The sequence below is a fragment of the Callorhinus ursinus genome, unplaced genomic scaffold, assembly GCF_003265705.2.
Source record: "Callorhinus ursinus isolate GAN/ISIS: 27379988/994484 unplaced genomic scaffold, GSC_fseal_2.0 scaffold70, whole genome shotgun sequence".
NCBI lineage: Eukaryota > Metazoa > Chordata > Mammalia > Carnivora > Otariidae > Callorhinus > Callorhinus ursinus.
This window is the reverse complement of record NW_027397132.1, coordinates 1,809,079-1,836,909: the sequence shown is the minus strand read 5'-3', so window position 1 is coordinate 1,836,909 and position 27,831 is coordinate 1,809,079. Positions and strand designations below refer to the sequence as shown.

General features: G+C 45.1%; 1 protein-coding gene and 1 long non-coding RNA gene across 4 annotated transcripts; both read right to left on the bottom strand.

Moving 5' to 3' along the window:
* Nucleotides 1-2,856: 2,856 nt before the first annotated feature.
* On the bottom strand, nt 2,857-27,603 carry RAC1 (Rac family small GTPase 1). Of its 3 annotated transcripts, XM_073886389.1 has the most exons (7): nt 27,271-27,578; nt 17,351-17,422; nt 13,617-13,734; nt 7,489-7,545; nt 5,708-5,770; nt 4,786-4,945; nt 2,857-4,480 (listed from the first exon to the last, which is right to left on the bottom strand). In XM_073886389.1, the coding sequence occupies exons 1-7, from the start codon at nt 27,303-27,305 to the stop codon at nt 4,350-4,352; spliced, it is 636 nt and encodes a 211-aa protein (XP_073742490.1). In that variant the 5' UTR covers nt 27,306-27,578; the 3' UTR covers nt 2,857-4,349. The 3 variants fall into 3 exon arrangements, with proteins under 3 accessions (XP_073742490.1, XP_073742491.1, XP_025719451.1); XM_073886390.1 differs by lacking the exon at nt 7,489-7,545 and having other exon boundaries at nt 2,857-4,475; nt 4,777-4,945; nt 27,271-27,603; XM_025863666.2 differs by lacking the exon at nt 7,489-7,545 and having other exon boundaries at nt 27,271-27,561.
* Nucleotides 17,433-24,985, bottom strand: LOC141371390 (uncharacterized). The gene is made up of 3 exons (XR_012376326.1): nt 23,792-24,985; nt 19,896-23,407; nt 17,433-19,301 (listed from the first exon to the last, which is right to left on the bottom strand). It is a non-coding gene; the product is annotated as an uncharacterized lncRNA (long non-coding RNA).
* Nucleotides 27,604-27,831: the final 228 nt, after the last annotated feature.

Below are 27,831 nucleotides of genomic sequence, written 5' to 3'. Positions count from 1 at the left end.
CTTCGTGTCTGGACAGTGATGTACTCGTCCACTGGACCTTTCCAGGAAGGTCTATTTTACTGGGTAGTTTGTATAGCAATCCTGTTTTAAAAGAAGTTTTTTATCTACTGTAAACAACAAAAATGCAGCCTTAAGCTTTCCTGGAGCTCTGGGCTCCAAGAGGTTGGAGATCTCCAAAGGTTGGAGATCACACGGGCATCTGATTTAACCCCACTGAAGTGCCAGAAAATGACAGTAAGTGGATCTCTTTAAAAGCATAAACCCACAAGGATGGGAAAAGAAGAAAAGCAACAGTTGGTTGACTAGAGGTAAACAGAAGCCTAAGTGGAGGAGGAAAGACCAGAACGACGCTGGTTTACAACTCCGCCCCCTCCCTGCAGCAGAGCAGGGGTGAGGGAAAGTGAGATGGCTTCCTTGAAAGCTGGAGGAAGTGTGGCCCTTGGTTTGCTCTGTGGGGAGGGGCCCTGCACAGCAGCGCGGCGGGAGGCAAGGGGCTGGTGCTCCTCAGCTTCTCACACTGAGGGAAGATGCCAGACATCTGAGACTCCAGGGCAACCTGACCTCCAGAGACCCCTCCCTCGGGGCCTCTCGGCCATCACACCAATACCACCTTAGCCTCTTGAGTACCTGCAAAAGCCCATTTAAAAAACTCTGAAATGTCATGGCGTCCAACTGCCACAAGTTTTGTTTCTAAACACAATTCCTGTACATTCCTAGTGGCAGAAAGCTAAGAGCTCTCGGACACCCCTTGACACCACCATGGTGCCCAGTTTCCATTCTCGCCCCCACCCAATTTTAAGACTAAGGTATTTTAGAGAGCAAGCATGAGGAGGAGGGCTGGAAGGAGAAAGAATCCCAAGCAGACCATGCTGAGCAGGGAACCCGACGCAAGGGCTCAACCCCGGGACCCTGAGATCATGACCTGAGCCAAAACCAAGAGTCAAGACACTTAACCACCTGCACCCCCTAGGCGCCCCCGCAATCTGCTTTTATGGGCTCTCAACCTTCAGCGTGGGCCAATGACTGCTGGGCACACGCAGTACAAGGGACTGGGAGAAACTACCTGGCCACAGCTTAGGAACAGAGAAAGTGTTGTAACCACAAAACAGAGCCTGAGCCTGAAAAGTGGAGAATAAGGAATGCCTGAAAATTAAAAGCATGACAGGTGGACCTGCAGAGCAGCTGGGCGGTAGATAGCTGCATGGTGGCAGACGGAGCCCACCCAAGCACAAAGGAGAAAAGCAGCCCAGGATGTGCAAAACGGGGGGGAAAAAGCCCACAGAACTTGTCAACAAAAGTTCACCCCACGTAACAGCAACGGCCAAGGAAGATCCAAGGGAGTTGCCTTCCAAACTGAGGGGAACGCATTTCCACCCCGGAATTTCCAACCAGCCAGAAAGGACCAGGGGAGAACAAAGTTATTTTCAAAGACACAAAGGCTGAGAAACAGATTCCCACACACTTCTCAGGAAACTCTTGGAGGAGTTGTTCAAGATGAAGCAAATTAAAAAGGAGTCGGGCACCTGGCTGGCTCAGTCAGTAGAGTATTCGACTCCTGATCTCAGGGTCGTGAGTTCGAGCCCCAGGTTAGGCGTGGGGATTATACTAAAGATCAGCACATCGGGAAATGGTGGCCAGAGGATTCTGAGACTTTAGGAAAATAAAAATCGGTGAAACACATAATACAATCATCTTGAGAGATTTAGACTGCAGATGGAAGTTCACTTAAATCATTAAGCACACAGAAAATGAAGCAGATAAAGTACAAATTATCCCTAAAGAAACCAGAAGTTTGTGCAGCCAAATTGTTATTCCATGGCTCGGCTAGGAATATTCACACAGTAACATACTAAATAGTGACTACCAACCCAAATCATTCTCTTGTGTCGGGGGAGGGGGGCGGGGTGCGGGTACTGCCATGCACAGATTATCTGTGGTAACAGCCAAAACTGAAAATGCAACCAGCAATAAAGTGACTTAGCCTGACACCCAGGGAGGGGAGAGGGGCTGGAGATTGAATCAAACAAACCGTCTGTCATTTAATAGGCACAGCTATGTAACAGCCTGCAGGGAAAAAAAGGGGGGGGGGTGCGCGGTGGGGAGTGCAGCTTGCAGGTGGGTGAGCATGTGGAGATTTGGGGAGGGGGCTCCTGGAGAGGGTGTGGAGGCTCTGTGTCCCTCCCCCATACCTGACCCTAGGCATCTCTTCCATCGGGCTGTTCGAATTCTATCCTTTAATAACAAACTGGTGATCTAGTAGGTTAAAAAAAAAAAAAAAAGATGTCACTTAGGCATATGGAGGTAAATAACAAAGATTAGTTAAAAGAATTCAAATTGGTTGCCTTTGGGGAGGGTGTGAAGGGAGAAGGCTGATGTTTTTGTAGCAAACCTTTGGAACTACGTGGTCTTTAAACTGCGTATTTATCTTTAAAAAAATGCTCAAAACTAAAGCAATCTTCAGAGCAATAAAAAGGATAATTTAGAGAATTGATTCTAACATGACAAGTTCATAGTAGTTTCAGGCTCTGGCAAGGATCTTAAGGTCCTACTCAGCCTCCTCCCTACCTCCCAAAAATCTGCCTCTTCAGCCCAGAGCTCGGGCCCAAGATGTGCATGCACACGTACCCCTGTGCGGATGTCACCATCTCCCCAGCATTTGACAGGTGCAAAACCCAACCTGCCCCCCAGCACCAGTGCTTGCGGACTCCTCCAGCTCCCCCCCTGGGGGACCCTCCCTGTCCCCCCAGCATGAAAAACATGCACTAGAAATTGTTTCCAACAACCCAAGATTTTCAGGTGAGACAACCAAACACATACCCCAGGAGGTTGTTCTCAAGAATTCAAGTATTACAGTCATATGATTCAAGGATTTATTAAGTCGTACATGCAAAACATACTGCTAATTGCATTAGCAAAAGATCAATGTAAAAACACTCCACGATCCTGCAACTGTCAATTTAAAAAATGTTCTAGTGGTTGAGGGGTCCAACCTTATATTCTTGCCAGTGGGTAAGTTGTACAGAACTTCGTTAGCACAAGCACGGGCTTACAGAACCTCACAGACCCAAGGGAACATGGTCAGGCAGAGCAAGAGGAAGCGTGTGTCTGGGCAGGTGAGGCAGAGAGGAGGGCCAGCATTAGTCAGGGTACAGTATTGGTGATCTGGCAAGACAGTGATGTTAAGAAAGTTCGTAGTTTAGGAATATCTAAAATATTTCAAAAACCGTAAAGCTGCAACACATGATTTTTACACCTAGTTACTAGAAAACTAAGGAAAGCGCTTATTAGCTCTGAATAAAGTAACAAGGAAGCAGAAATGCACTTTCACTAATCTACCAAAAAAAAAATTTCTAATGCATTATCAGAAAGATTTTATAATACAAGGAGGCATATTGCTCATTAAGAAGGGGTTCTATAAGAAAAGCACTAAGTTAGCAACTATGGGAACGACCAGTTCAAAGATGAATTAAATGCCCAATTTCAGGAGGGATGGCAGGTCTAAGAAAAAGGAAAAGCTTAAACAGTGATAATACCGACCTTCGTCATTTACTGCATTGGATAGAAGTTAACCTTTAATATTTTACCCGTGACACTTTTACTCAGTTTAATTAGGACGTGTACAATGTAGTGTAAATTAACCTCTGTATTTTGTCAAAATACTGTCTTCATTCTTTGATCGCGTCACGTGCTGCACACCCCCCTGGCCCGGGCGCCCACAGCTGGAGTGGACACTTCGCCGAAGGGACACGGGAGGAAGAGGTCTGTTCAAAATCTCAGCAAAAGCGAATACATTAACTTTTCAAAAAAAATCTCACTACAAAATCAAAAAGATTGGTTCGAAGAGTTGAGCCATTACACTCATTCCACGAGGACGTACAGTACAGTGTTAGGGGAGGGCGCGGGGTTAGATGGCCTCCTGGCGCAGCTGGGGGAGGAGGCTGTGCTGCTTTCCTACCAGAAAGGAGCGTGGGAGTGTGTGCGGGGCAAACCTGAGCCGCCGGCTCTTCTGAAAGACACAGCTCTCGAACGGTTTAGTGCTTAGTGTTCTCAGCACAACGCAACTTAGTTCACAAGGTATTTTGGCAACTCTTAATCTGAGCAAGAACAGGGGCTTTTGAAAAATAAGGCTTTAAGAAAGCTTGACATTTTAGGCCTAAATTTTAATATAATGTGAAAGTTTGAAATCTTACACTTAAAACAAAACCTAAAAATTACTGATTGGTTCAAAATGGTTTTATGGAAAAACTAATCTGTAACAAAAACTTGGCATCGAGTGCGAAGGCTCCACCATTTTTGAGCAAAGCGTACAAAGGTTCCGAGGGGGACGGGGCGGGGGCGGGCCCGGACATTTACAACAGCAGGCATTTTCTCTTCCTCTTCTTGACGGGAGGGGGGCAGAGAACCGCTCGGATCGCTTCATCAAACACTGTCTTGAGGCCTCGCTGCGTGAGTGCTGAGCACTCCAGGTATTTTACCGCACCTGCCGAGAAACACAGCCTTGTACAGCCACCTGGCCACATGCAGAGCCACCCTTCTGACCACGAGGGCGGGAAGCGGCTCCCCAGGCCCTGCCTCCTGCTGACCCACTGGGTGCAGCAGAGCAACCCCTGACCTGTGCCCGGCTCCTGAAGGCTCACACCGAGGGCCTTGCCTCGCTGGCTCCCCAGAGGTCAACAGGAGCCTGAGTCAGAAAGACTCACTTTCTACCTGCCCAGACTAGACTCTTGTCTCTGCCACAGAAATAAAAGCATGTGCAAAGCAGATGTGAAAATGCGGATTTCCTACCGATCTCCTTAGCCATGGCTAGACCCTGCGGGTAGGTGATGGGTGTCAGCTTCTTTTCCTTCAGCTTCTCGATCGTGTCTTTGTCGTCCCTGAGATCAAGTTTAGTCCCCACCAAGATGATGGGGGTGTTGGGACAGTGGTGTCGCACTTCGGGGTACCACTAGATTCAAGAGAGGAAAAAAGTCATGACACACTCCCTCCCTGAACATCATTCGCCTAAATTCCATTTCTACGGGCGCCAAACTGTGTCAGCCACCCCACCTTAGTCCCTGCAGAGCCCTCAGCAGGACACGGCACCCCGCCCTCCAGCTCTGCTCACCCCCCCTTGCAATACCTTCCAGAACCACAGGCCTACCTGTGGGCATTCAATTAGCAAGCTGGGACTCCCAAGACTAATGAGCCTACTCATCAACAAGAGCAAGGGGAGAAGTGAAGGTCTCCCTCCCAAAACAACTACCTTTTGGTAAAATGAGTCAAGTTCTTAGATCATCTCCGAGAATCCTTCCTAAATCCAGTGAAGAGAGTCAACTCCACCTGGACTGAAGTCTCAGCTCTGCTACCATGACCCCCACCGAACACATCCCTGATCACAACTTAAGGACATCCTGCCCGTGTCTTGTTTCACTAGGAAGCGTGTGAGATGCAGGAGTGCAAAATCATCGTCGCCACTTTTATTAGACGACCCCATCAGACTGACTCCAAAGTGCTTGTCATTTTAACAAGGGACACAGCATTTCTGAATCAGACCCTGAAACTTTAGAACTCTACATAACGAAGTCCTATACTTCAAAAATTGATTCGCTACCTAAATAGAACTACAAAATCAATTTACATAATTAAAACTCCTATCACTAAATGGTATTTTTGCCTCCCAAGAATGACATTATGTAACAAAATCTTTCTCTAAAACATCCCCGCTTACCTTTGCTCGAACATTTTCAAATGATGCAGGACTCACAAGAGAAAAGCAAATTAAGAATACATCCTATAAAAAGGAAACAGGGAGGCGTTTAGAAATGGCCTTACAATGACAAATGCACTTTGCTTTGTAAATGCTGTTGGGAATGAATCATGAGACAAAATGCATGTTATGTACCAGCAGCTTGTGTCTAAAGCTTACTCCCTCGTTACCCCTTCAGTTCTGTCAGAAGGCTCCCAAAGCAGGGCCAGCACATGAAGCAGCCAGTTACTTGGGAGAAGAAGGGAGATTTACTGGAAGGTGCTAGAATTTACTGGAGGCCAGGGAGGCCTCAAATCAGACCCGCAAAAGGCTTCTTTTCCATCATTCCCAACTCCCACCAGGAACTTAATGGCCCTATTTACATATAGGGATAAAATCAAGTGTCAAGATACCACTGCGATTTTTCTGTAAAATGTGGTCTCAGTTTATCAAAAGCAGAGTCTATTTTAAAACCATTTACCAATGGCATGCTTTTCAGTAAGCTCCCCATGTGCACGTTCAATACACGTTTAGTTGACCATTGGGTTGCAATTAAACTGCTTCTTTAAGAACTGCCACCAGAGTCCCTGGCACAAAGTGGGGCTCAGCTGTTTGCTACGTGAGCACATTCCACCGTGAAGGAGGATGGTCTAGCGTGTGAGAGGCATCTTCCTGGCTGTCAGCTTCTCAAACCCAGGCAGGGTCTCTGGAGGACTTGCAGCACAGGGTAGTTGCAGCTGAAGTAGAGGTTCAAAGGAAAAGTCGGTGCAGAGTAAATACCTGGAAGAATTTCTGACTGAACGGAAACCATGTGTCCCACTCTGTACTGTATAAAAAGCTGAATTTAAAGATTTACCTATATTTTAAAATGCCTAGGAGTTTCTAAAATGCTAGGCTTTTGGGCGCCTGGGTGGCTCAGTTGGTTAAGCGGCTGCCTTCGGCTCAGGTCATGATCCTGGAGTCCCGGGATCGAGTCCCACATCGGGCTCCCTGCTGAGCGGGGACTCTGCTTCTCCCTCTGACCCTCCCCCCATCTCATGTGCTTTCTCTCTCATTCTGTCTCTCAAATAAATAAATAAAATCTTTAAAAAAAAATAAATAAAAAATAAAATGCTAGGCTTTTAAGACAACTTCCTGGAAAAAGGCAACTATGCTACTTTGTGAAAGGTACCCAATTCCCAAGCTAACACTTTCAATCATCCAGCTGATATCTTGTACCTGGAAAGGGAGAGAAACATCCCACACAACAGCTTTTTATAAATGACATTTAAAAAATGCTGGCGCATGCACAGGCTTGTCCAAGAATCACCATGGCATTTGGGCACCTGATTACATCATTTCAAAGCAAGGTTGGGTTAGCTCCCCAGCACCACACAGCCATGCCCCAGACAGGCCCGCTGCACCGGGACACCAAAGCGGGGGGAGGGCCCAGCAGCCACGGTTAGTCCCACTCCGGCTCAAGCACAGGCTCCGGGGTGGAGCCTCCACACCTCCATCTCCAACCCGCCCAGAAAGGCCCCTTCATAGTTCCTCCTTTCCCTCAGGAGGGGAGCAAGCAGTTCACAAACCGCTTTAATTCAAGCTAATAGGTAAACTGCCTTGCTCTACTGAAAGCACATTTGGTCAAGCAAAACCCAGCCCTGAGTGCAGTAAATACAGAACACTCAAGGAACGTGAGGCTCAATAGGAAATCCTGGGAAAACTAAGTGAAACGAGAGAACAGATAAAGCTTGAAACTGAAGTCGACTGAAAGTTTTACATACGGCAATCGGCTTGTCTTTGCCCCTGGAGGTTATATCCTTACCATACGTTTCTGCAACCTAGTAATGCATGAGAACTTTGTTTGAGTTTAGTAAAAACTGAAGAAGATAAAAGTCAATATAATCCATTATTTCTTCATCAGAATTCGGTCTCAACCCTCCCAAAGGATCTGAAAGCAGATGATTATCTAACATCTATGATGTCAAACACCACCAAGCACTCCATCAAACCCTGTGAAGGTCAACGATGGTGAAGACACGAGGTCAGGCCAATGCTGGGGGGAGGGGCAGGACGGAGGCACTCAAGCCCACCCATGGCAGCACACAGAGTGCTCCTTGTCCAGCAGGCGCTACAACATGCCTGAGGAAGCACACGGGTCACAGCCAGTCAGGAAATGTGAAGGAAGCGTCCTTAATGAAGGTGCGTCCGTAGGCTGTCACTGACACCCACTAGCGACAGGCACACCTGTCAAAGACCTCCGTCAAAGACCTCCATCAAAAACCTCTGAGACCTAAGTCCAGCTGAAGCCGCCGCAAATGGGAAAGCATCTGTCTGTAAAAACAGGCCTCTGAGAGGAAAGGCTCCCCAGGAGCACGGCCAGGTCTGAGAGCCTTGAACGCCGCAAGTCTCCCGTACAGACGTGCTGGTCCTCTCCTCCCCCACATGCTGGGAGTGCGGTTTGAATTTCGGGACCTGCGTTACTGGAGTGAACAGCACTGACGCACTGAGACCTTTCATTCCCCACCCCCCAGCTTTGGACGGGACTGCCCAGAGAGACAGCATTTCTAGTGTTTACCACAGTGCTTTCAATTCCTTTCTTTGTTCCAACAAAAATCGAAAGACTTGCTCTTCAAGCAACATTAAAACCTACAATTCTTTTAAGAGACAATCGGACAAGAAAATTATTTTAATTTCACCTCACTCAAGCTTCTGTGATCTGCAATTGTGAGAATATTTAAAATTGCTGTAACTATCTGGGTTTAATCTATGAGCTGTTTTTGAAGATTTGTGTCCCCGACACCTTGACGTGATGCCAAATCTTTGTGACACACAGACTCATGGGCATCGGCTACAAAAATGCAGCCTCAGTTCAAAATACCCTCCAACGACATCTGTTCTACCCCTTTCATTTTTTAAGAACATCTTTTTTGATGAAAAAACACACTTTCTGTCCTACATTAACATGCCATCTGCCTGTTCCTTTCTCCTTTCTTCCCCCAGACAAAATATGGCTTTAAAAAATACTTCTAGGGGCGCCTGGGTGGCTCAGTCAGTTAAGCATCCAACTTTCGATTGTGGCTCAGGTAACGATCTCAGGGTCGTGGGATCGAGCCCCGTGTCGGGCCCCACGTCAGGCCCCGCACTGCCTGCTTAGGATTCTCTCTCCCCCTCTGCCCCTCCCCACCCTCTAAAACAAAAACAAACACAAACTAGCACTTCTAAAAAATAAAAGTAAATTAAAAAATAAAATGCCTTGTATTTCTGATACTTATCTCTTCCAGTAGCAATTCGTTCCAACCTTTGCCTTCTAACCCAACACCCCAAAGAGTCCGTGCTGCTCAGTATTTACGCGGCATCTCCAGGTTTACGCCCATCCTGGTAAACCCCCAAGCTCTGCCACAAGGCCACTGGGGCCAGGCATGGCCTGGCCTGCTCAGCCTTCCTCCCGGGGTCACCGTGTGTCCTGGAGCCTCTTTATTCCACCTGAGTCACAGGCTCACCTTTCCTCTGGCTGGGACGCCGCCTTCCCCAAGCTGGCAGGACATTTCCAACCACAAAGGCTCCCACCATGCCTTCAGTGACTTTATTACCTGTGTATCACAAGGCAGCTCTCCCTCACTCAAAACCACTGCCTCCCCTGAATGTGTGGAGGGCACCATCAAGAGACAAGTCAGCTCCTAGCAGAATGGCAGCGGGCAGACTTTGGGCTCTCTTAGCTCTGAACATACTACCCAGCGTTGCTCTCTCCTCTCCTCTCCTCTTCCGAAGACCTTCCACCTGGTTTTACTTCAGGCTTGGAACATTTTTCACTACAGGCATTCTACAAACCAGGAAAAGGAAGGTATACATACAAACAGGGCAAAGACACTGTGCCTGTGGCATCCATGGGGAGCTGCTAAGAAAACAAGCTCTGGAGAGAGAGGTGCAGCCTGACACCTGGGAGGCAGCCTGTGACCAGGCTGGAATGAGACCAAAAGTAAAGCAATAAATAGAAGACCACTTCACAATCTTGTCTGACCACAGAGAAAGGTCACCGTGCAAACTAAAAACACCAAACACCCCCCTCTCCCAGCCAACGAGACTGTGTGCTTATGTCTGCACCAGTCACAGCTCTGGCCACACTTCATCCCCACCTTCTAGAGGATATGGATTAGAGCACCCCTAAAACTACCCTGCTTCCCGCGAGCACCCCATCCACAGCAAGCCCTGCCTCCTCAAGCCTTCACCCGAATCGCACACCCCAGAGCCCCGAAGGTGTGTGTCTCGCTGGGGACATAGGGACAAACCCAATTTGGTTTAGCCACAGGTGTGTTCCTAGTGACCTTCGGCCAGGGGACACAGATCCTGTAAAAGCCAACTGTAGAAAGCCATTTGCAAATCAAAGCAGCCAAGCTAAATGCTATTGTTTTTCTTTTGACCAATGTATGTCGAGCAGTCTAGCCCTTTCTCCAGATGAGCTCACACAGAAGGAACCCGGCTGCCCAGGACAGGAGAGGCCCAGTGTATCAGCGGACAGGTGGGGCACCATGAGCTTCTGAGAACCCACACAGAGCTCAGGCCTTGTGACTCTGGCAAGTCACCCAGGTTCCCATTCACACCACTAAATCCTGGAACAAGAAGACAAATACGGTGGGCCGGACACAATGCACAATGCTGGGCCTGAGCACTGCTCGGACCACACCGTGATGGGGAGCAGGCCACTGAAGATGAGTGTGCAGAACTCAGGGTATTTTTAAAAAAGAGAGTATTAAAAAAAAAAAAAAGTATAAAGGTAACTTATTCAAGGATGGAAGAGGCTGAAGAATTACTTAATTGAAAAAAACAAAAATGTGAACAGTTTCTACTAAAAAGTACCACCTGTTCGTTATCTTTTGGAGAAGAAGTAGAAACAAATGCCTTACACAGATTTAACTCTGCTCCCCAGAGCCACCCCACAAACAAGGACAGCATGCTGTGTTAAATGACCAGAGGAAATAGAATGTCTGTTTTTGGGTCACAAAGCCCTAAGTAGTGGTGAGATCCCTTCGGGAGAGGGTCTGAGCCCAGTCATGGATGAGCCACATAACTAGGCCTGTAGACCAAAGAGTCAACAACTGGAGACCATGTTTCAGTTAGTGCAAAGTTTAAAGGCGTCCCCTCTGCCAAGGTGCCAGCCCGGAACCACCAAGCCTGCTCCTCTTGGTAGGATGGCATTTGGGGCCTGCCCCCCAGGAGCCAAGAAAACTTCCTCATCCCCAGCGGGCGCATCTTTAACTGCCAGATGGCTGCTCTCCCCTCTTTGCTCTAAGCACCATGACACCCCCCCCCCGTGCTGGTGCGTGGTTTGTTACACACGACATGTGGGAGCCACCTGAGCAAGAATCATGCCTTACCCCCTTTTAGACGGCCAAGTATTTGACAGGAAAATAGCACCTTACACAGATGGGACATAAATAGTTTAAGTCCTGCCCCAGAAGGATAACACCCCACCCGCTTGGCTGTCAGGCCTCATACCCTGCGGCTTGCTTCAGTCTGTTATTTTATCTACGCGTTCTCTAGTGTGTTCTCTAGCATACAGAGTGGGAATCTTGCCAAGTCAACTTTGACTTATTGTGAGTGACTCCCTCAGAGAAAAAGGCCGCACCCTGCCTGGACCCCTTGAGTCACAGGAGGTGGTTCTCATTTCTCAGAAGTGACACCCCGCCCTTCTAGATGTATCCAGTGGGTTGCAGACTCCTACTCTACCAATCAATAGGTTAGCAAATCCACTTAAAATCTGGAATTATCAAGCACCCACTGGGGTTAGAATAATTGAAGACCTCACACCATTTGGTAATTACGAGCTGATTTTTAAAACTTAATCAGAGTTAATTTTTAGCTGGAGAGATTAACTGAGACATCACTCATTCAGACCTCCCATTTTATAGTCTTGGTCTTTGTTTAACACTATTACTATAATTCAGCTAAAGGACAATCAACAAAAATCCACGGCTCAAAGAGATTGTATTTGGCAATTCCTCCAGCAGGAAATAAATAACAAAAGGCAATGACTATTGGATAGAAAAGCTGTATTCAAAAGCTTAAAACTAGAAAAAAGGGGCTGGGGGGGCAACTGGGTGGCTCAGTCCAGAGTGTCCTGAGTGTCCTGAGCGTCCGACTCTTAATTTTGGCTCAGGTTGTGATCTCAAGATCATGAGATTGAACCCCACATAGGACTCTGCACTCAGTGGGGAGTCGGCCTGAAGATTCTCTCCCTGTGCCCCTTTCCCCTATTTGTGCACATGCAAACTAAGTTTAGGGGCACCTGGATGGCTTGGTCGGTTAAGCGTCTGACTTTTGGTTTCAGCTCAGGTCATGATCTCAGGGTCATGAGATGGAGCCCCACATTGGGCTCTGCACCGAGCGCAGAGTCACCTGTGTATTCCTTTGACCAGTGAGTCACCTGAATCTCACCTGAATCTCTTTAAAGTCTTTAAAATACTTTTAAAATGATGAACAAACATGTAACAAGGTAAGCAAATGGTACAAATAAGACAATTGCTTATTTCAAGAAAAGGGCTTCTAAGCATATTTTCACCAGCTATTGATCTGATTCGCTTTGGAATATACATCATTTAATTGTCTAAAATGGAAGCAAAACTAATCTAGAAGTTTTTCTGACTGGACACAGTGGACATATCTTTACAAAAGACCTGAATCCACATTGAGATTTAGGTACTAAAGCCATAAAAGATGAGCATGTTTTATAGAAAAATAATATTAAACCTTGGGCGCCTGGGTGGCTCAGTTGGTTAAGCGACTGCCTTCGGCTCAGGTCATGATCCTGGAGTCCTGGGATCGAGTCCCACATCAGGCTCCCTGCTTGGCAGGGAGTCTGCCTCTCCCTCTGACCCTCTCCCCTCTCAAGCTCGCTCTCTCTCATTCTCTCTCTCTCAAATAAATAAATAAATAAAATCTTTAAGAAAAATAATATTAAACCCAAAAGACAAGTCATTAACTTGATTTTTAAGAACCTTAATCTTGGGCGCCTGGGTGGCTCAGTTGGTTAAGCGACTGCCTTCAGCTCAGGTCATGATCCTGGAGTCCCTGGATCGAGTCCCGCATCGGGCTCCCTGCTCAGCAGGGAGTCTGCTTCTCCCTCTGACCCTCCCCCCATCTCATGTGCTTTCTCTCTCATTCTCTCTGTCTCTCAAATAAATAAATAAAATCTTTAAAAAAAAAAAAGAACCTAAATCTAGAACCTTAATCTTAACTGTTTGATTCTATGGTACCAAACTGTTACAAAGCAAACTGACCTTGAAACTAATTACTGTTGAAACTGGTTTGCAAGAATAAAACAGTACCTATTTCATATGGCTGTCCTGAAACTGAAATTAAAGCATGTAAAATGCATAGCACCAAAGTAAGTAACTGGTAATGCTACCAAAAAAAAAAAAAAAAAAAAAAAAGGAAACAAATCCTTGGTCCGCATCTAGGAGGACATTCACTATTGAACTTAACCTTGCTACTACTTATGCCCTTGAACAACGCAGGAGGGTAGGGCCACTGCCCCCCTGCCATGTAGTCAAAACTCCATGTATTACTGTGACTCCCTGAAAACTTTTAATAAACAGCTTGCTGTTGACTGGAAGCCTTACCAATAACATGACCAGTCTATTAATATATATTCTGTATGTTATGTGTAAAATACACTGCATTCTTATACTAAAATAAGCCAGAGAAAATATTACTAAGAAAATTTTGAAGAGGAAATATACTTACAGTACTGTAATGTATTTATGGAAAAAAGTCCTGGTCTAACTGGACCTCTGCAGATCAAACCTGTGTGTTCAAGTGCCAACTGTATAAGCAAACCCATAGGCAATACCCAATTACACAGGCAAAATAATACATTCCGAAGGACACGTTAAAAATCAGTCATGATCCTTACTGTTTGCGGATAGGATAAGGGACGTAATCGGTCATAATCTTCTTGTCCAGCTGTATCCCATAAGCCCAGATTCACCGGTTTTCCATCTACCATAACATTGGCAGAGTAGTTGTCAAAGCTGTAGAGTGGAGAGAAAACAGTCAGTCCGCAGCTCCAGAACATTAAGCACAGATTGGGGGCTTGAGTTACTGTCGTGGTGAGGGTCCCAGAGGTGTGCCAATGCCAGGAGTGGCCTGGAGGCTTCCAGGGCAGCAGATGCACCAGCACACGGGCATGAGGAGCCTGAGGACCTAAGAAGTGGAGGGAAAACCGGCTGCAGTGTAAGGAGAAAAACATGCACCTGAAGAAACATGCCCGAGAAACAAAGGACAAGCTATTATATTTAACTGAAACAAATTACTGTCAGCAATAGAAAACCTTTGCTTTTAATAAAGAGAACATTAAGATTTTTCTCCCATGGGGTGCCTGGGTGGCTCAGTTTTTAGCTTATTTAAATTTAAACTGGGGGGCGCCTGGGTGGCTCAGTCGTTAAGCGTCTGCCTTGGGCTCAGGTCATGATCCCAGGGTTCTGGGATCGAGTCCCGCATCGGGCTCCCTGCTCGACGGGAAGCCTGCTTCTCCCTCTCCCATTCCCCCTGTTTATGTTTCCTCTCTCTGTCTCTGTCAAATAAATAAATCTTTTACATTCATACATACATACATAAATTTAAACTGGTTAAGTGGGCGCCTGGGTGGCTCAGTTGGTTAAGCGACTGCCTTCCGCTCAGGTCATGATCCTGGAGTCCCGGGATCGAGTCCCACATCTGGCTTCCTGCTCAGCAGGGAGTCTGCTTCTCCCTCTGACCCTCTTCCCTCTCGTGCTTTCTATCTCTCATTCTCTCTCTCTCTGAAATAAATAAATAAAATCTTAAAAAAAATAAATAAATAAATAAATAAACTGGTTAAGTGTCTGCCTCTGGCTCAGGTCACGATCTCCAGGTCCTGGGATGGAGCCCTGCATCAGGCTCCCTGCTCAGCGGGGAGTCTGCTTCTCACTCGGCCCATTCCCCTGCTTATGCTCTCTTTCTGTCCAATAAAAATACATAATTAGTCAATTAAAAAAGAAAGAAAGAGGGGCACCTGAGTGGCTCAGATGTTTAAGCGTCTGGCTTCGGCTCAGGTCATGATCCCAGGGTCCTGGGATTGAGCCCCACATCAGGCTCCTGGCTCAGCAGGGAGCCTGCTTCTCCCTCTGCCTCTCCCTGCTCATGCGCTCTCTGTCTCTCTCTCAAATGAATAATAAAAAAAAAGCTTTAAAAAAAGAAAAGAAAGAAAGGAAAGAAAGGAAAGAAAGAAAGGAAGGAAAGGAAGGAAGGAAGGAAGAAAAGAAAAGAATTTTTCTCCCCAGGAAGAAATAAAGTATAAAATTAGTCCCCCTTTCAAACCCCACTTGACTTTTTTGTGTACGTATCGGACTCATCTTCAACAAGGTGGCAAACAAGCCACACCGAAGTGTTCCAGAACACTCGCACTGAGTCAGGGTGAAATTAACCAAGCCCTGGTCATCCAGGGCTGCAACCAAAGGGACATGGTAACAAAGAGCAAACCTAATTTGAAAAGCTATAGTACAACGTTTCCAGAGTGAGTGTACCGAATTACACACATAAATTAACTTAAAGTTGCTACACAAAAAGTAGTTACTGGTAAGAAGAGACAGTCCAGAAAAGCCTGTCTGATGGGCAGAAAATAAGGTGGACATTAAAACAAAAAGGGGTGGGGCGCTTGGGTGCTCAGTTGGTTAAGTGTCTGCCTTGGGCTCATATCATGATCCCGGGGTCCTGGGATTGAGCCTGGAGTTGGACTTCCTGCTCAGAGGGGAATCTGCTTCTCCCTCTGCCCCTACCCCCCACTCATGCACTGCCTCAGGCTCTCTCTCTAAAGTAAATAAAATTTAAAAAAAAAAATTATTAAAGTACCACCAAGCACTTCATTAAAACGAAAATCTGGCATTGCAATTCAAACCTGGGCAAGTACCAAACAGGACACAATACATCAGCCTGTAAGATAAAATTCAGAATTCATTTTCACATACTCTCAACACTAAAACTTAGGGTCTTGCTACACTGCAACAGCAAAATCATGGTCTGAGTAAGCCTGCAATGTAGCTTACAGAACGGAATGTCAACTAGATTTCGTAAAAAAGCCTCATGTTTTGCAATTCTGTTTCCGTGAGAAAAGGAAAAATTATTCAGTAAACAGTATCATGACTTTTTTCCATCTTGGAAAAAAGAATCAGATGCCTGTGTCCTACTATACCAAAAAAAAAAAAAAAAAAAATCAAATCTAAACAAATTTAAACTTTAGCCACAAAAATCTAGAAAAACTACTAGAGGATATTTTTGTATCACTGAAGTAGGAATGGTCTTCCTAAGTAAGACTTAAAACTCCATGAAGGCAGAGTGGCATATTTACATAAAAATGCCAAACTTCTTTATGGCAAAAGACCCCATATAACAAAGTTCACAGACAAATGAGACAAAGGGGTTAATATTCCTTATGTACAAAAGTCCCGCCAGTAAGAAAAAATTTCTGTAGAAAAACAAGCAAAGGATTTCCACAGGCCATTCACAGAAGACTGCAAATGGACAGTGAACATTCATGGGACCTTAACCTCATTGATGATCAGAAATGCAAATGAAAAGGTAACTTTACACCTGTTGCCCATGGTCTAAGTTGAGGGGGCCACTTCAGTCACAGCTGGTCCAAGTGACAGCCTTTTTGGCAGCAGTTGGGTAGTATCTATCAAAAATTTAAATATCCATTCCCTGTTGACTCGGCACACTTCCACTTCTAAAAATCAATCACATATGCAATAAGACATGTGCAATGATGTTTATAACACAGGAAAAAAAAAAAAGACCTAACGACCAGTGGTGTTACCAGGTATTGTAGTAACTCTACCCTATGTGTAGATTAGGAAAGTCCCCACCATAAGACCAGAACATGGACAGTATGATCCCATTTCTACAAAACTGTGGAGACCTCTGCAGCATACAGTGCTGTGCCTGACGAGGTCAGCACAGGTGGGACCTGTGCTGTTTCCTCTCCACCAGCATGGCAGCCGTCAAGACAGAACTGACACCATGGCTACAGGGCGATACGTTATGAGGCTCGGCTACATGGGGCTCCCTAGTAACCCCATCATCAGAAAAGCACTTTTCCATCTCCACTCAATTCTGCTGCCAAGAGGGTTTAAGCAGCTCAGTAGCCAATTCTGTCCTCCCATAACTGCCCCCAACACACACCCTGGTTTCATTTCAACAGCCTGATAACTCAACAGTGACATGCAACCATCAGATTCCTTGCCAGAAAAGGCCAATTACAATGTAACAGCATATTTCATGTTCCAGTTCTTTGATCCTTCACACACACAGCCCAGAGAGCCAAATTTATCTGAGACTCTTCTATTATCCAGTCTTCATACTTCAGTTAGTTAACTTTGTTTCCTGAATGTCTACAAACCAATTAGGAAAACTGTGTATTTTGTCACAATGTAGAAACTTTACATTAGATTATTTTTAAAAAGCCCAAATACCTTATAATTAGACTTTGGTGAATGTTTGGATGGAAAATTAATTAGTTCTGTTCATGCACAAATTAAGAATGCCTTTATAGTGAAAACAATGGTCAAAGGTAAAAAAAAAAAAAAAAACACATCACAGACAAGTTAATTCCCAGTTTAACTGGATACTTACACAGTGGGGATGTACTCTCCAGGAAATGCATTGGTTGTGTAACTGATCAGTAGGCAAGTTTTACCTACAGCTCTAGAGAGAGAAAAAAAAATGGTGTAAGTTGCTCAGTCAACATGAATGTAATCCTTTCATTATTCTGTTAAATTTATAGAAAAATCAAGGAGTATACACCAAGTACTTAGCATTGAACGGTTTCTATAATCTTTTAAACACTACACATTTTTATCCTGAAATTTATAGTAAACACACTCGAATTTCTCAAAAAGGAGGCTTCACGTTCTGTTTAGGTGTACAGCATTAGCATTCATGGTCAGAAACAGCTGTTTAATAAGCCAGGTTGAAGAGGAACAAGATTTTTAAATTGAAAGTCTCTTCTGTGAACATCTGTACCAGTCTTTCATCCAAGAACCTTCAATTCTATCCTCAAATCATTTTGGAACACAGCCTTCCTCTACAACTTCCACTTGGTTGCTAAGTAATATATTTTGCTGCCTCAGAGTGGTAGCTCAAACCCACCACCTTTTAAAGCCTTCCCTCTGGCATCAGTAATGACTGTTCTCTTAATAGAGTGCTTAGTCACTAACCACCACACAAACTGTGAACCACAAAGAGCCACATAGAACTCGCTTTAATTCATCTGTATTCATTTGCCACCTCCCCAACCCCCATCCTCACGTATCACCATAAGCTTTTAGAGCAACTAAAACAATATATTCCAGACAATTAATTAATGGCTCAGGGATGCTGGCATAAACTTCCAAGCAGCTGCAAAGAGGAGAAAGTCTTTAAAAGAATCGTGTAGAAATCCTCCAGAGACAGAAGGGCTTCCTGCACAACTGGTAGTGGGTACAGTGTACCATCAGGCAGAGATCAGAGTGGTGGTTCAAAGTCTCCCAACTGCCTGAAATGTTTTTTCATGAGAATATCCACTACAAATTAAAATCACTGCACCCTTAGCCAAAAAATGGTTTCCAAATTTTACATTCTTATGGTGACTTCAAGGGCTTCTGAAAGCCTGTGTCCCTGGCTTAAGGGTTCACTAAATGCGCTCCCTAAACGAGCCCATCTCCTGCTGTCTTCTCTTGCCTTACCAAGGTCATGTTTATCACACAATGAAGTTCTGAGCTGTAAGGTTTTGTTATTCAATCTCAACTACTATGAATTAGGATTCACAATAAAGAAGTTAAGTGCTTTGCTATTTTTGTAGCACTCTTAGCTGAAGGCAAAAACCTCTCAGCTAAGAGAGATTACAGGCCCATCCAGTCTTGCCAATACTTGTTTTACTCATAACATTATTAAGGGCTTAAAAGTTGGAACTCCCCCACCCCCAAAGACCTCACGGAGTCAAACATTACATCATCAGGAAGTAGCTTCCAACTCCTAAAGGCTTTCTAAACAAAATGACTCACTGGCCAAACGTTTTGTTAAAAGCTTACAATGTCAAACCCCCGTGAGCAGGAGGCTAAGATCTGCAGTTGTTACCCTGGATTTGAGACCCAGAGACACTTTATCACTTTATCACTTATTGACTGGAATTGTTAGTAAGTTTCAACTTCCTTATGACTCAGTTTTCACAACTGTAAAATGGATGCAAGACTACCAACTCCATCACAAAACTACTGAAGGCATTAATTCTATTTCAATCTATACCAAAAAAGTGTATGCTATGCAAGGAATAGTAGGTGCTGAAGATATTGCAATGAACAAGACCTCATGGAATTCGTGAGGTTATTAAAGTAAAAAATGAAGAATGCTGTCATTACATAAAATTATAGGTGTGATAAGTGTATTAAAGATGCTCTGGAGGGGCACCTGGGTGGCTCAGGTCAGGTTAAGCGGCTGCCTTCGACTCAGGTCATGATCCTGGAGTCCCAGGATCGAGCCTCACGTCAGGCTCCCTGCTCAGCTGAGAGGCTGCTTCTTCTGGTGCGCTTTCTCTCTCGTGCTCTCTCTCTCAAATAAATAAATAAAATCTTTAAAAAAAATAAAGATGCTCTGGAAATGTACGGCAAAGGGATCTAACCTAGTCTTGGGAGGCCCACAGAGGAGGCTGCAATGTATACTGAAACGTAGAAGAGTGGGGCCGTGACAGAAGGAACATTCCAGGCAAAACAACAGCATTTATGGGGAAGCCCAGTATACCTGAAGAAGAAGGGGGAAGCAGCAAAAGAAAATGAGGAAATTGTCATCTCTTCTTGTTAAGGGTATGGGACTTGATCCTACTTGGGAAGTCCCAGAAGATTTTTAGTTGCCGAGAAACCATTAAATTTGCATTTTTAGAAGCAGCCTCTGACTGCAGTGTGGAAAGAGGACAGAGGAAGGAAGCTGGGACTGGAGGCAGGAAAAGCAGAGTGGTGTGAACCAACGAGGGGGCTTCAGGGTGAAGAGAAATGGGCCATTTCAAGAGCTTCCTAGGCACAAGGCAGAACAAGACAGCTCAGCCATGGGTTGGATGTGGTAGCTGAGGGAGGAGAGTGGAGTTAAAGCCATTATCAGTGAACCTCTTTCCAAATTACAAGTGTGTAAAAATGTTAATACTTATTACCTCTTGGGCGCTTGGGTGGCTCAGTTGGTTAAGCGACTGCCTTCGGCTCAGGTCATGATCCTGGAGTCCTGGGATCGAGTCCCACATTGGGCTCCCGGCTCAGCAGGGAGTCTGCTTCTCCCTCTGACCCTCTTCCCTCTCGTGCTATCTCTTATTCTCTCTCTCAAATAAATAAAATCTTAAAAAAAATACTTATTGCCTCTTAATGTCAAGAATAAGCAGCTATGAAGGTTTTAATGGTTATGTTAAAATGTCATAGTAGCACTTCCCTAAATCTCTTCCATATGTATGAAGAACAAAGCCATTACTTAAAAATATGACCAACTCTGTTTTAAATGCTCTAAAACTTTTTTCCTGAAACTCCATCTTTAGCTGACGCATCATCTTTTGAAAGGTTTAACTGTAAAGGAATTCAAGGTACTGGCATAACCTGACACTGACTGAAATTTTTTTAACAATCATTACAGTATTTGCTATAAATCTAAGTTCTGTAAGAAATTATTAAATTATAAACTTCTGACTTTTTATTTTATTTTTTTTAAGCAGGCTCCACACCCAGTATGAAGCCCAATGTGCGGCTTGACCCTGAGATCAAGAGTCTGATGCTTCACCGACTGAGCCACCCAGATGCCCCAAAATTCTCTTTTTAATTAAGTACACATCCAACCTTTGACTTAAATATTTACTTAGTTTTTAAGAAAAGATAAAAAGAAAAAGGAAACGGTTATTTACCTCCCATTAGTGTTACTTATTCACTCCTTTTAAACACACTCCACAAACTAACTCTAGAGGCCAAAGTCAACACACACAGGCTCAGGCAGCCAGAGCTCCTCACACGGAGAACGGAAGCCACATCTGGTCACAGCCTTGCCTGAGGCTGCAGCAGAATCGCTGGAAGTTACTATCTGCTTTGGAGTTTCCAACTTATATATATATACTTAACTGCTCAGTTCACCTCTTTTTAATCTTTGAAGGCTGCCACAACGTTAAAAAAATGAACATGAGTCTACTGGAAGAAAGTTCACATGAGCACATTTTTTTTAGCCTATCTGCCTGTCCTGCTCTATCTTGTAGAAATAACCAAGATTAAAGCCAATAATTTATGTTCCTATTATGTTCTTTGTTTTTCCATTAGGAGAACTTTAAGGAAACTTTTAAAATTTGGAGGGTAGATTTCAATATTACCAAAATCTATAAACCAAAACTTTAAAAGCACATACAATAGGGTGCCCTGGGTGACTCAGTCGTTAAGCGTCTGCCTTCGGCTCAGGTCATGGTTCCAGGGTCCTGGGATAGAGCCCCACATTGGGCTCCCTGCTACGCGGGAAGCCTGCCTCTCCCTCTCCCACTCCCCCTGCTTGTGTTCCCTCTCTCTCTGTGTCTCTCTGTCAAACAAACAAAATCTTAAAAAAAAAAAAAAAAGCACATACAATCAATAAATCTGGAAAACTGGCAACTTCCTCATGTTAGAAAAGTAAAGGAGGGGTGCCTGACTGATTTGACTCTTGATCTCAGGGGTGTCAGTTTGAGCCTAAGCTGGGTATAGAGATTACTTAAAAATAAAATCTTTAGGGGCACCTAGGTGGCTCAGTCGTTATGCGTCTGCCTCCGGCTCAGGTCATGATCCCAGGGTCCTGGGATCGAGTCCCACATCGGGCTCCCTGCTCGGCAGGAAGCCTGCTTCTCCCTCTCCCACTGCCCCTGCTTGTGTTCCCTCTCTCGCTGTCTGTCAAATAAATAAAATCTTTAAAAAAAAAATCAATTAATAGAATGTACTGAAATGTGAATTACACGTATTAAATATGTATTTATGTTTTTTTTAAAGATTTATTTATTCATTTGAAAGAGAGAGAATGAGAGAGAGAGGGCACATGAGAGGGGGGAGGGTCAGAGGGAGAAGCAGACTCCCTGCTGAGCAGGGGGCCCGATGTGGGACTCTACCCAGGGATTCCAGGATCATATCCTGAGCCGAAGGCAGTCGCTTAACCAACTGAGCCACCCAGGCGCCCCAAATATGTATTTATGTTTACTGCATAAATGAAAGACCCTGAATGAAAGTCCTCAATTTGCCCTGTGAAATGGGGTTTGGGAACTCTCCAACAGTAGGCCTTCAGTAAATGCATAACCATGCAGAGAATAAATTTAGAAAATGAACAGAGTAGTTTAGTGCTACAAAACCACAAACTCTAATCTGATATTCTGTCACTAACAAGGGACACCACAACCAACTTACAGAAAACTATTATCACCATTGTAGGCTTCAAAAAAATTAAAAAAACCCATGTAGTTTCAAAAACCCCCAAAGCTGAAGATGCTACCTCTTAAGAGTTCAATTCTGAAGCAGCCTTCAGTCTATAGACCCCTGCCTTCTAGAACCACCAAGTCTAACCCTGGAGTACTTGATATTTGGATATGCAGAAGATAGAGTTCAAAAACAAGAATTTTTATCTACTTATCACCCTCATTCTCCCTCAAAATCAAATCCTCTTAAAATATCCCGATAGGGGCACCTGGGTGGCTCAGTCGGTTAAGTGTCTGCCTTCGGCTCAGGTCATGATACCAGGGTCCTGGGATTGAGTTCTGCGTGGCTCCTTGCTCAGCAGGGAGTCTGCTTCTCCCTCTCCCTGTCTGCCACTCCCCCTGTATGTGCTCTCCCTTCCTCTGTCAACTGAGTAAAATTTTTTTAAAGATTTTATTTATTTGAGAGAGAGAGACACAGTGAGAGAGGGAACACAAGCAAGGGGAGTGGGAGAGGGAGAAGCAGGCTTCCCACAGAGCAGGGAGCCCAATGCGGGGCTCGATCCCAGGACCCCAGGATCATCACCTGAGCCGAAGGCAGACACTTAATGACTGAGCCACCCAGGCGCCCCTCAAATGAATAAAATCTTAAAAAACCCCTGATAATGGGAAGATATGGGATACAGAAATAGAGCAAAATATTGATTATGAAATCTAACTGGAAGGTGTTCATTGCACAGTTCTTTCAACTTTTCTGTATGTGTGAAACTTTTCATATTAAGATGTGGCAGGAAAAATCGTCCTCTGATGACATGTGGTAACAGCCTTGGTAGCAGGATTCCTGGTAAAACATATCCTTTTTAGTAAGACTAAAATGACAAGAACTACCTGGTGGGTGATGCTGAGGTGAAAAAAAAGTAGTAAGTACTAATACATTCAATGATTAATGCAAAAGATTATAAAAAGCGGCTTTAAGATTTCTAAAAATTACTGATACTCCTGTACTGAACCCAACCTCAAACTTTTACTGGGATTATCATTTTAAAGTTTAAAAAAAAGGACACTGGGGCGCCTGGGTGGCTCAGTCGTTAAGCGTCTGCCTTCGGCTCAGGTCATGATCTCAGGGTCCTGGGATCGAGCCCCGTATTGGGCTCCCTGCTCAGCAGGGTGTCTGCTTCTCCCTCTCTCTCTGCTGTTCCCCCTGCTTGTGCTCTGTCAAAAATAAATAAAATCTTCAAAAAACAAAAAATAAACAAACAAAAACAATAGGATTCCTTTAAAAAAAAAAAGACATTAAGTATAATTTTAACCACCAAGATCAGAGTCAAATAACAAACCCAAATTTAGAAGCCAGTGCAGAATTCAAACATCTTTACAACAGGTCAAAAATATGGAACCCCATGCCTCAAGACAAAAATACACAAAGACAGGGCGCCTGGGTGGCTCAGATGGTTAAGCGTCTGCCTTCGGCTCAGGTCATGATCCCAGGGTCCTGGGATCGAGTCCCGCATCGGGCTCCCTGCTCCTTGGGAGCCTGCTTCTCCCTCTGCTTCTCTCTCTCTCTCTCTCTCTCTCTCTCATGAATAAATAAATAAAATCTTTAAAAAAAAAAAATACACAAAGACATTTCATGAAGCACTTAAATTCATGGATCATACCTTCACTGATTATTCAATGGACGTGAGTGGGGAGTAAGTAGTGTACATTCCTAAAAAGGAATCCTACATCATCACGGAAGGTATTTTTCACACTCAACTAAAAAAATTCCTGGACAGCAATGTCTAAATTGGACATTGGGCTGAAGAGACCACTAGTCCAATCTGGAGTGAATGTTGGAGGGCTCAAGTCACTCACTCCCAGCCTTCTGGTCAACCAAAGTCAAAACAACACTATTAAAAATGGTTTAGAAATGGGGCGCCTAGGTGGCTCAGTCGTTAAGCGTCTGCCTTCGGCCCCGGTCATGGTCCCGGGGTCCTGGGATCGAGCCCCGCATCGGGCCCCCTGCTCGGCGGGAAGCCTGCTTCTCCCTCTCCCACTCCCACTCCCCCTGCTTGTGTTCCGTCTCTCGCTGTGTCTCTCTGTCAAATAAATAAATAAAATCTTAAAAAAAAAATGGTTTAGAAATATCTGAACGTGAGATGCTGTCTTACCTAAGTAAAGCTGGGAGAAATTCTTGGGGGCAGAGATCCCCCAAATAAAAGTGACAGACCCTGTGTTCAAGAAGGACTAACAGAATTAGGACCAACAGAAGGATTTGCAGAATTAAAAAGTATCAAAATTTCATTTCATATTTTATACTCAATGGCAACTGAATTGCAATTTAGGAAAAAATCCGTAAGAAGAATATAGGCTAACTGATCCTACTTATAATACGATTATAACATAGCTTTTAACCATACTTTCCAAGAATGTATTTTAGATAAGGGAGCTTGCAATTTGTGCAACTTCAATCAATTTGCCTTTATTGCTTAAACTGCCCTTAATTGCCTCAAATTCCATAGCACTGAGTTCTTTGCCCCACAAAATTTAGAGCCACATTTATGGCTTTAACAATTTTTGAATAAAAGAACGTTCCAGTTATACCATCAGGCATGCTTTGTTTGGGTAAAAGCAGAAAAATATTTTTGGTATGGAATATTATGTATCTAAATTTTTCACTGAAGTAATGATGTCTGCTATACGTAGTCCCCTAAAGGAATAGAGAGGGCGCCTGGGTGGCTTGGTCGGTTAAGCATCCGAATCTTGGATTTCAGCTCAGGTCTTGATCTCAGGGTCATGAATTCAAGCCCCACGCTGGCCATGGAGCCTACTTAAAAAAATAAAACTAAAATTAAAAAAAGAAAGTAAAAGAGGGCATACCTGGCTGGCTCAGTCAGAGAAACATGCGACTCTTGATCTCAGGGTCATGAGTTTGAGCCCCACATTGGGTGTAGAGATCACTTAAATAAACGAACAAATATTTAAAAAATAGAGCTTAAATTGTTTATTCCACTTCTAACAGGGCTTAGCCCCAGTCTACAACAATGTCAAATCCAGTACAAAAAAAGCTGAAAACTTAAAGCCACGAATTGTGTTTTATGCCTTCCACTCCCCTCACAGAGCCCAGCAGTGCCTGAGAGTAAGAGAAACAGCACCAGTAAGACTGGCTGTAGGCACTTACTCAGCTGGGGCCAAGCACCTGGGAGGCAGTTAGTATCTACCATCTTGTTTAATCCTCACAACTTCAACTTGAGGCCCCTTGTCCTGGGGGATGATCTGCCCAGGGATTCCCCCTAGGCAGTGGGGTGGGGATTTGAAGGAGGGATCCAGATCCCACAGTAGGCATTCAACAAGTAGGTAACTAGATAAACAAGCTAATACAAATAGAGGTCGGGGCGCCTGGGTGGCTCAGTTGGTTAAGCGACTGCCTTCGGCTCAGGTCATGATCCTGGAGTCCTGGGATCGAGTCCTGCATCGGGCTCCCTGCTCCTTGGGAGCCTGCTTCTCCCTCTGCTTCTCTCTCTCTCCCTCTGTCCCTCATGAATAAATAAATAAAATCTTTAAAAAAAAATATTACATACTACAGTTAGATATTGAATTATCAGCAGTTTGGCTAAAAAAACAGTATTATTTCATACTCTAAGTATTTTTAATTTTTAAAGTAAATTCAGTGTTCCTAAAACAATATGATACACGTTTAGTTAACTCATTACACAAAAGGATCAAATTTCGTTTAACCAATTTACTTATTTCCCTAGTAAACTAATTAGCTGAATATTTTTTGCCCCAAATGAAAGTAAAGCTTTCTTTTGAAGGGTTCAAGAAAAAAGGGGGGGGGGGGAAAAAAAAAAAAAAAAGACCATACATATTCCTAAAAAGGTGAAGTTTTCATTTTTTAGCTATACACACAGAACCATTAAGTGTTAATGTTTCTCACACTGATCCTGACAGATCACACAGATGGGCATCTTTTAAAAATCAGCTCAACTGTCCTTGCGTCTGAATTAGCTGTAGAAACAATTTCGAATGTCTAATTTACGACCATCTAAACAAGCTAATTCACAACTTGGGAGGCATAAAGGCCACACCAGTTCTAAATGACAACTTTGGGGACTATTAATCAAAAGGAAGAGCCATGCCAGAACTCTTCCTTCGACTTTCCAGGACCTGAAAAATGTACCAACTGCATCCTGAGTTTGATGAAACCGATAGTAATCCTCGGAGCTTCCTTGTTTAACACTCAACACTCCTCGCGCACTGCTGAGACACACAATTCTGCTCGGATTACACTGAGATTCTTGTTTCCACGGGAGAAAAAAAACTGCATAAGCCAAGTCTTGTCTTCCTCTAGGGCCTGTAACCACCACAGACAGTAATGAAAAGAAATGCCTTGAGTCACAGGGCAGCTCCGCTCAGGGAGCCTGTTCTGCTACATCCCATACCTAATGCAAGAAGCGAAAGCCAATTTCTTTCTTTCTTTTTTTTTTTTTTTTTTATGACCGCACCACTTTCAGAGAAAAGAACAGTCTTAATCACACCCAGCTCCTCGCAGCCAGGATCTCAAAAGTTTCTCCACGGAAAGAGCATAATCTCACTCACACACACCCCCCCCTCCTATTTTTTTTGTTTTGTTTTGTTTTGTTTTGTTTTAAAGCGGCGAAATACAACGGAAGATCCCCCGTGGTCAATCAGTTTAGGGTCACCAAACCAGCTCAGGCAAATATTCGTCCAGTCCTGTCGACCCGACCGCCGGGACACACGAAGCTCCTAACCGGGCTCGAGAGATTGATGTAAAAGCCCAGAAAGGGTCCTTTTTTTTTTTTTTTTTTTACGAAAGGCAACTCCAAGCCCACCGAGGTAGGGGCCGACGAGCGAGGGTGGCGGCGCGGCTGGCCCGAAAGAAGGCGGGAGGGTGGAGTTCACTTTTCCCTTCGGCCGCCGGCCGGCCACTCCCTCCCCCACCAAAAATTTTAGAAAGAAAAGAAGAAGAAGAAAAAAAAAAAAAAAAAGCCGGAACCAGGCCCGTGCCGTCCGGTCCCGGAGCGAGTGAGTGGCGGCCCGCGCCCCACGCCCCGCGCCGCTGAGGGGCCGGCTCCCGGCCCGCGCGAGCCCGCCCCGGCTCCCGGCCCCCGCCCCGGCTCCCGGCCCGCGCACTCACCCGTCTCCCACCACCACACACTTGATGGCCTGCATCGGGGCCGCTCGCTGGGCCGCGGCGGCGGCCGGGCGCTGACGCGAGAAACGGCGAACTCGAGGCGCGGCGGACGGGCGGGCGCGCGGCTGCGGACGGCAGGGCGCGGGGTGCCGGGGCCGCTGTCCACGCCGCCTAGCCCTCCGCGGACGGGAAGCCGGAGCCCAGAAGCGGCCACCACCCAAAGCTGAGGGAAAACTGCGGAGAAACAGGAAATGGCCGCTCCACTCACATCCGGTCTCCCCTCCCCCCGCGCCGGCGCGCCGCTCCCAGGCTCCCGGGCGGGGCCGCTCCTGCCCGCGCGGCTCCCGGGCTTCCTGCCGGCTTCGGGGACGCTCGGGAGCGCTCGGGAGTGCTCGGCTTGGGGGAGGGAGGGCGCGGGGGCGGGCCGGCCGCCATCTTTGTGCCTCCTGGCGAAGGGCCTAAGACTAGCCTTCCCTGATACAGGAAGACGAGATTCTTACAGAAAATTCGGAACCTGAAACTGTAAAGAAGGAAATACTTCACACTGTACCACTTTTTTTTTTA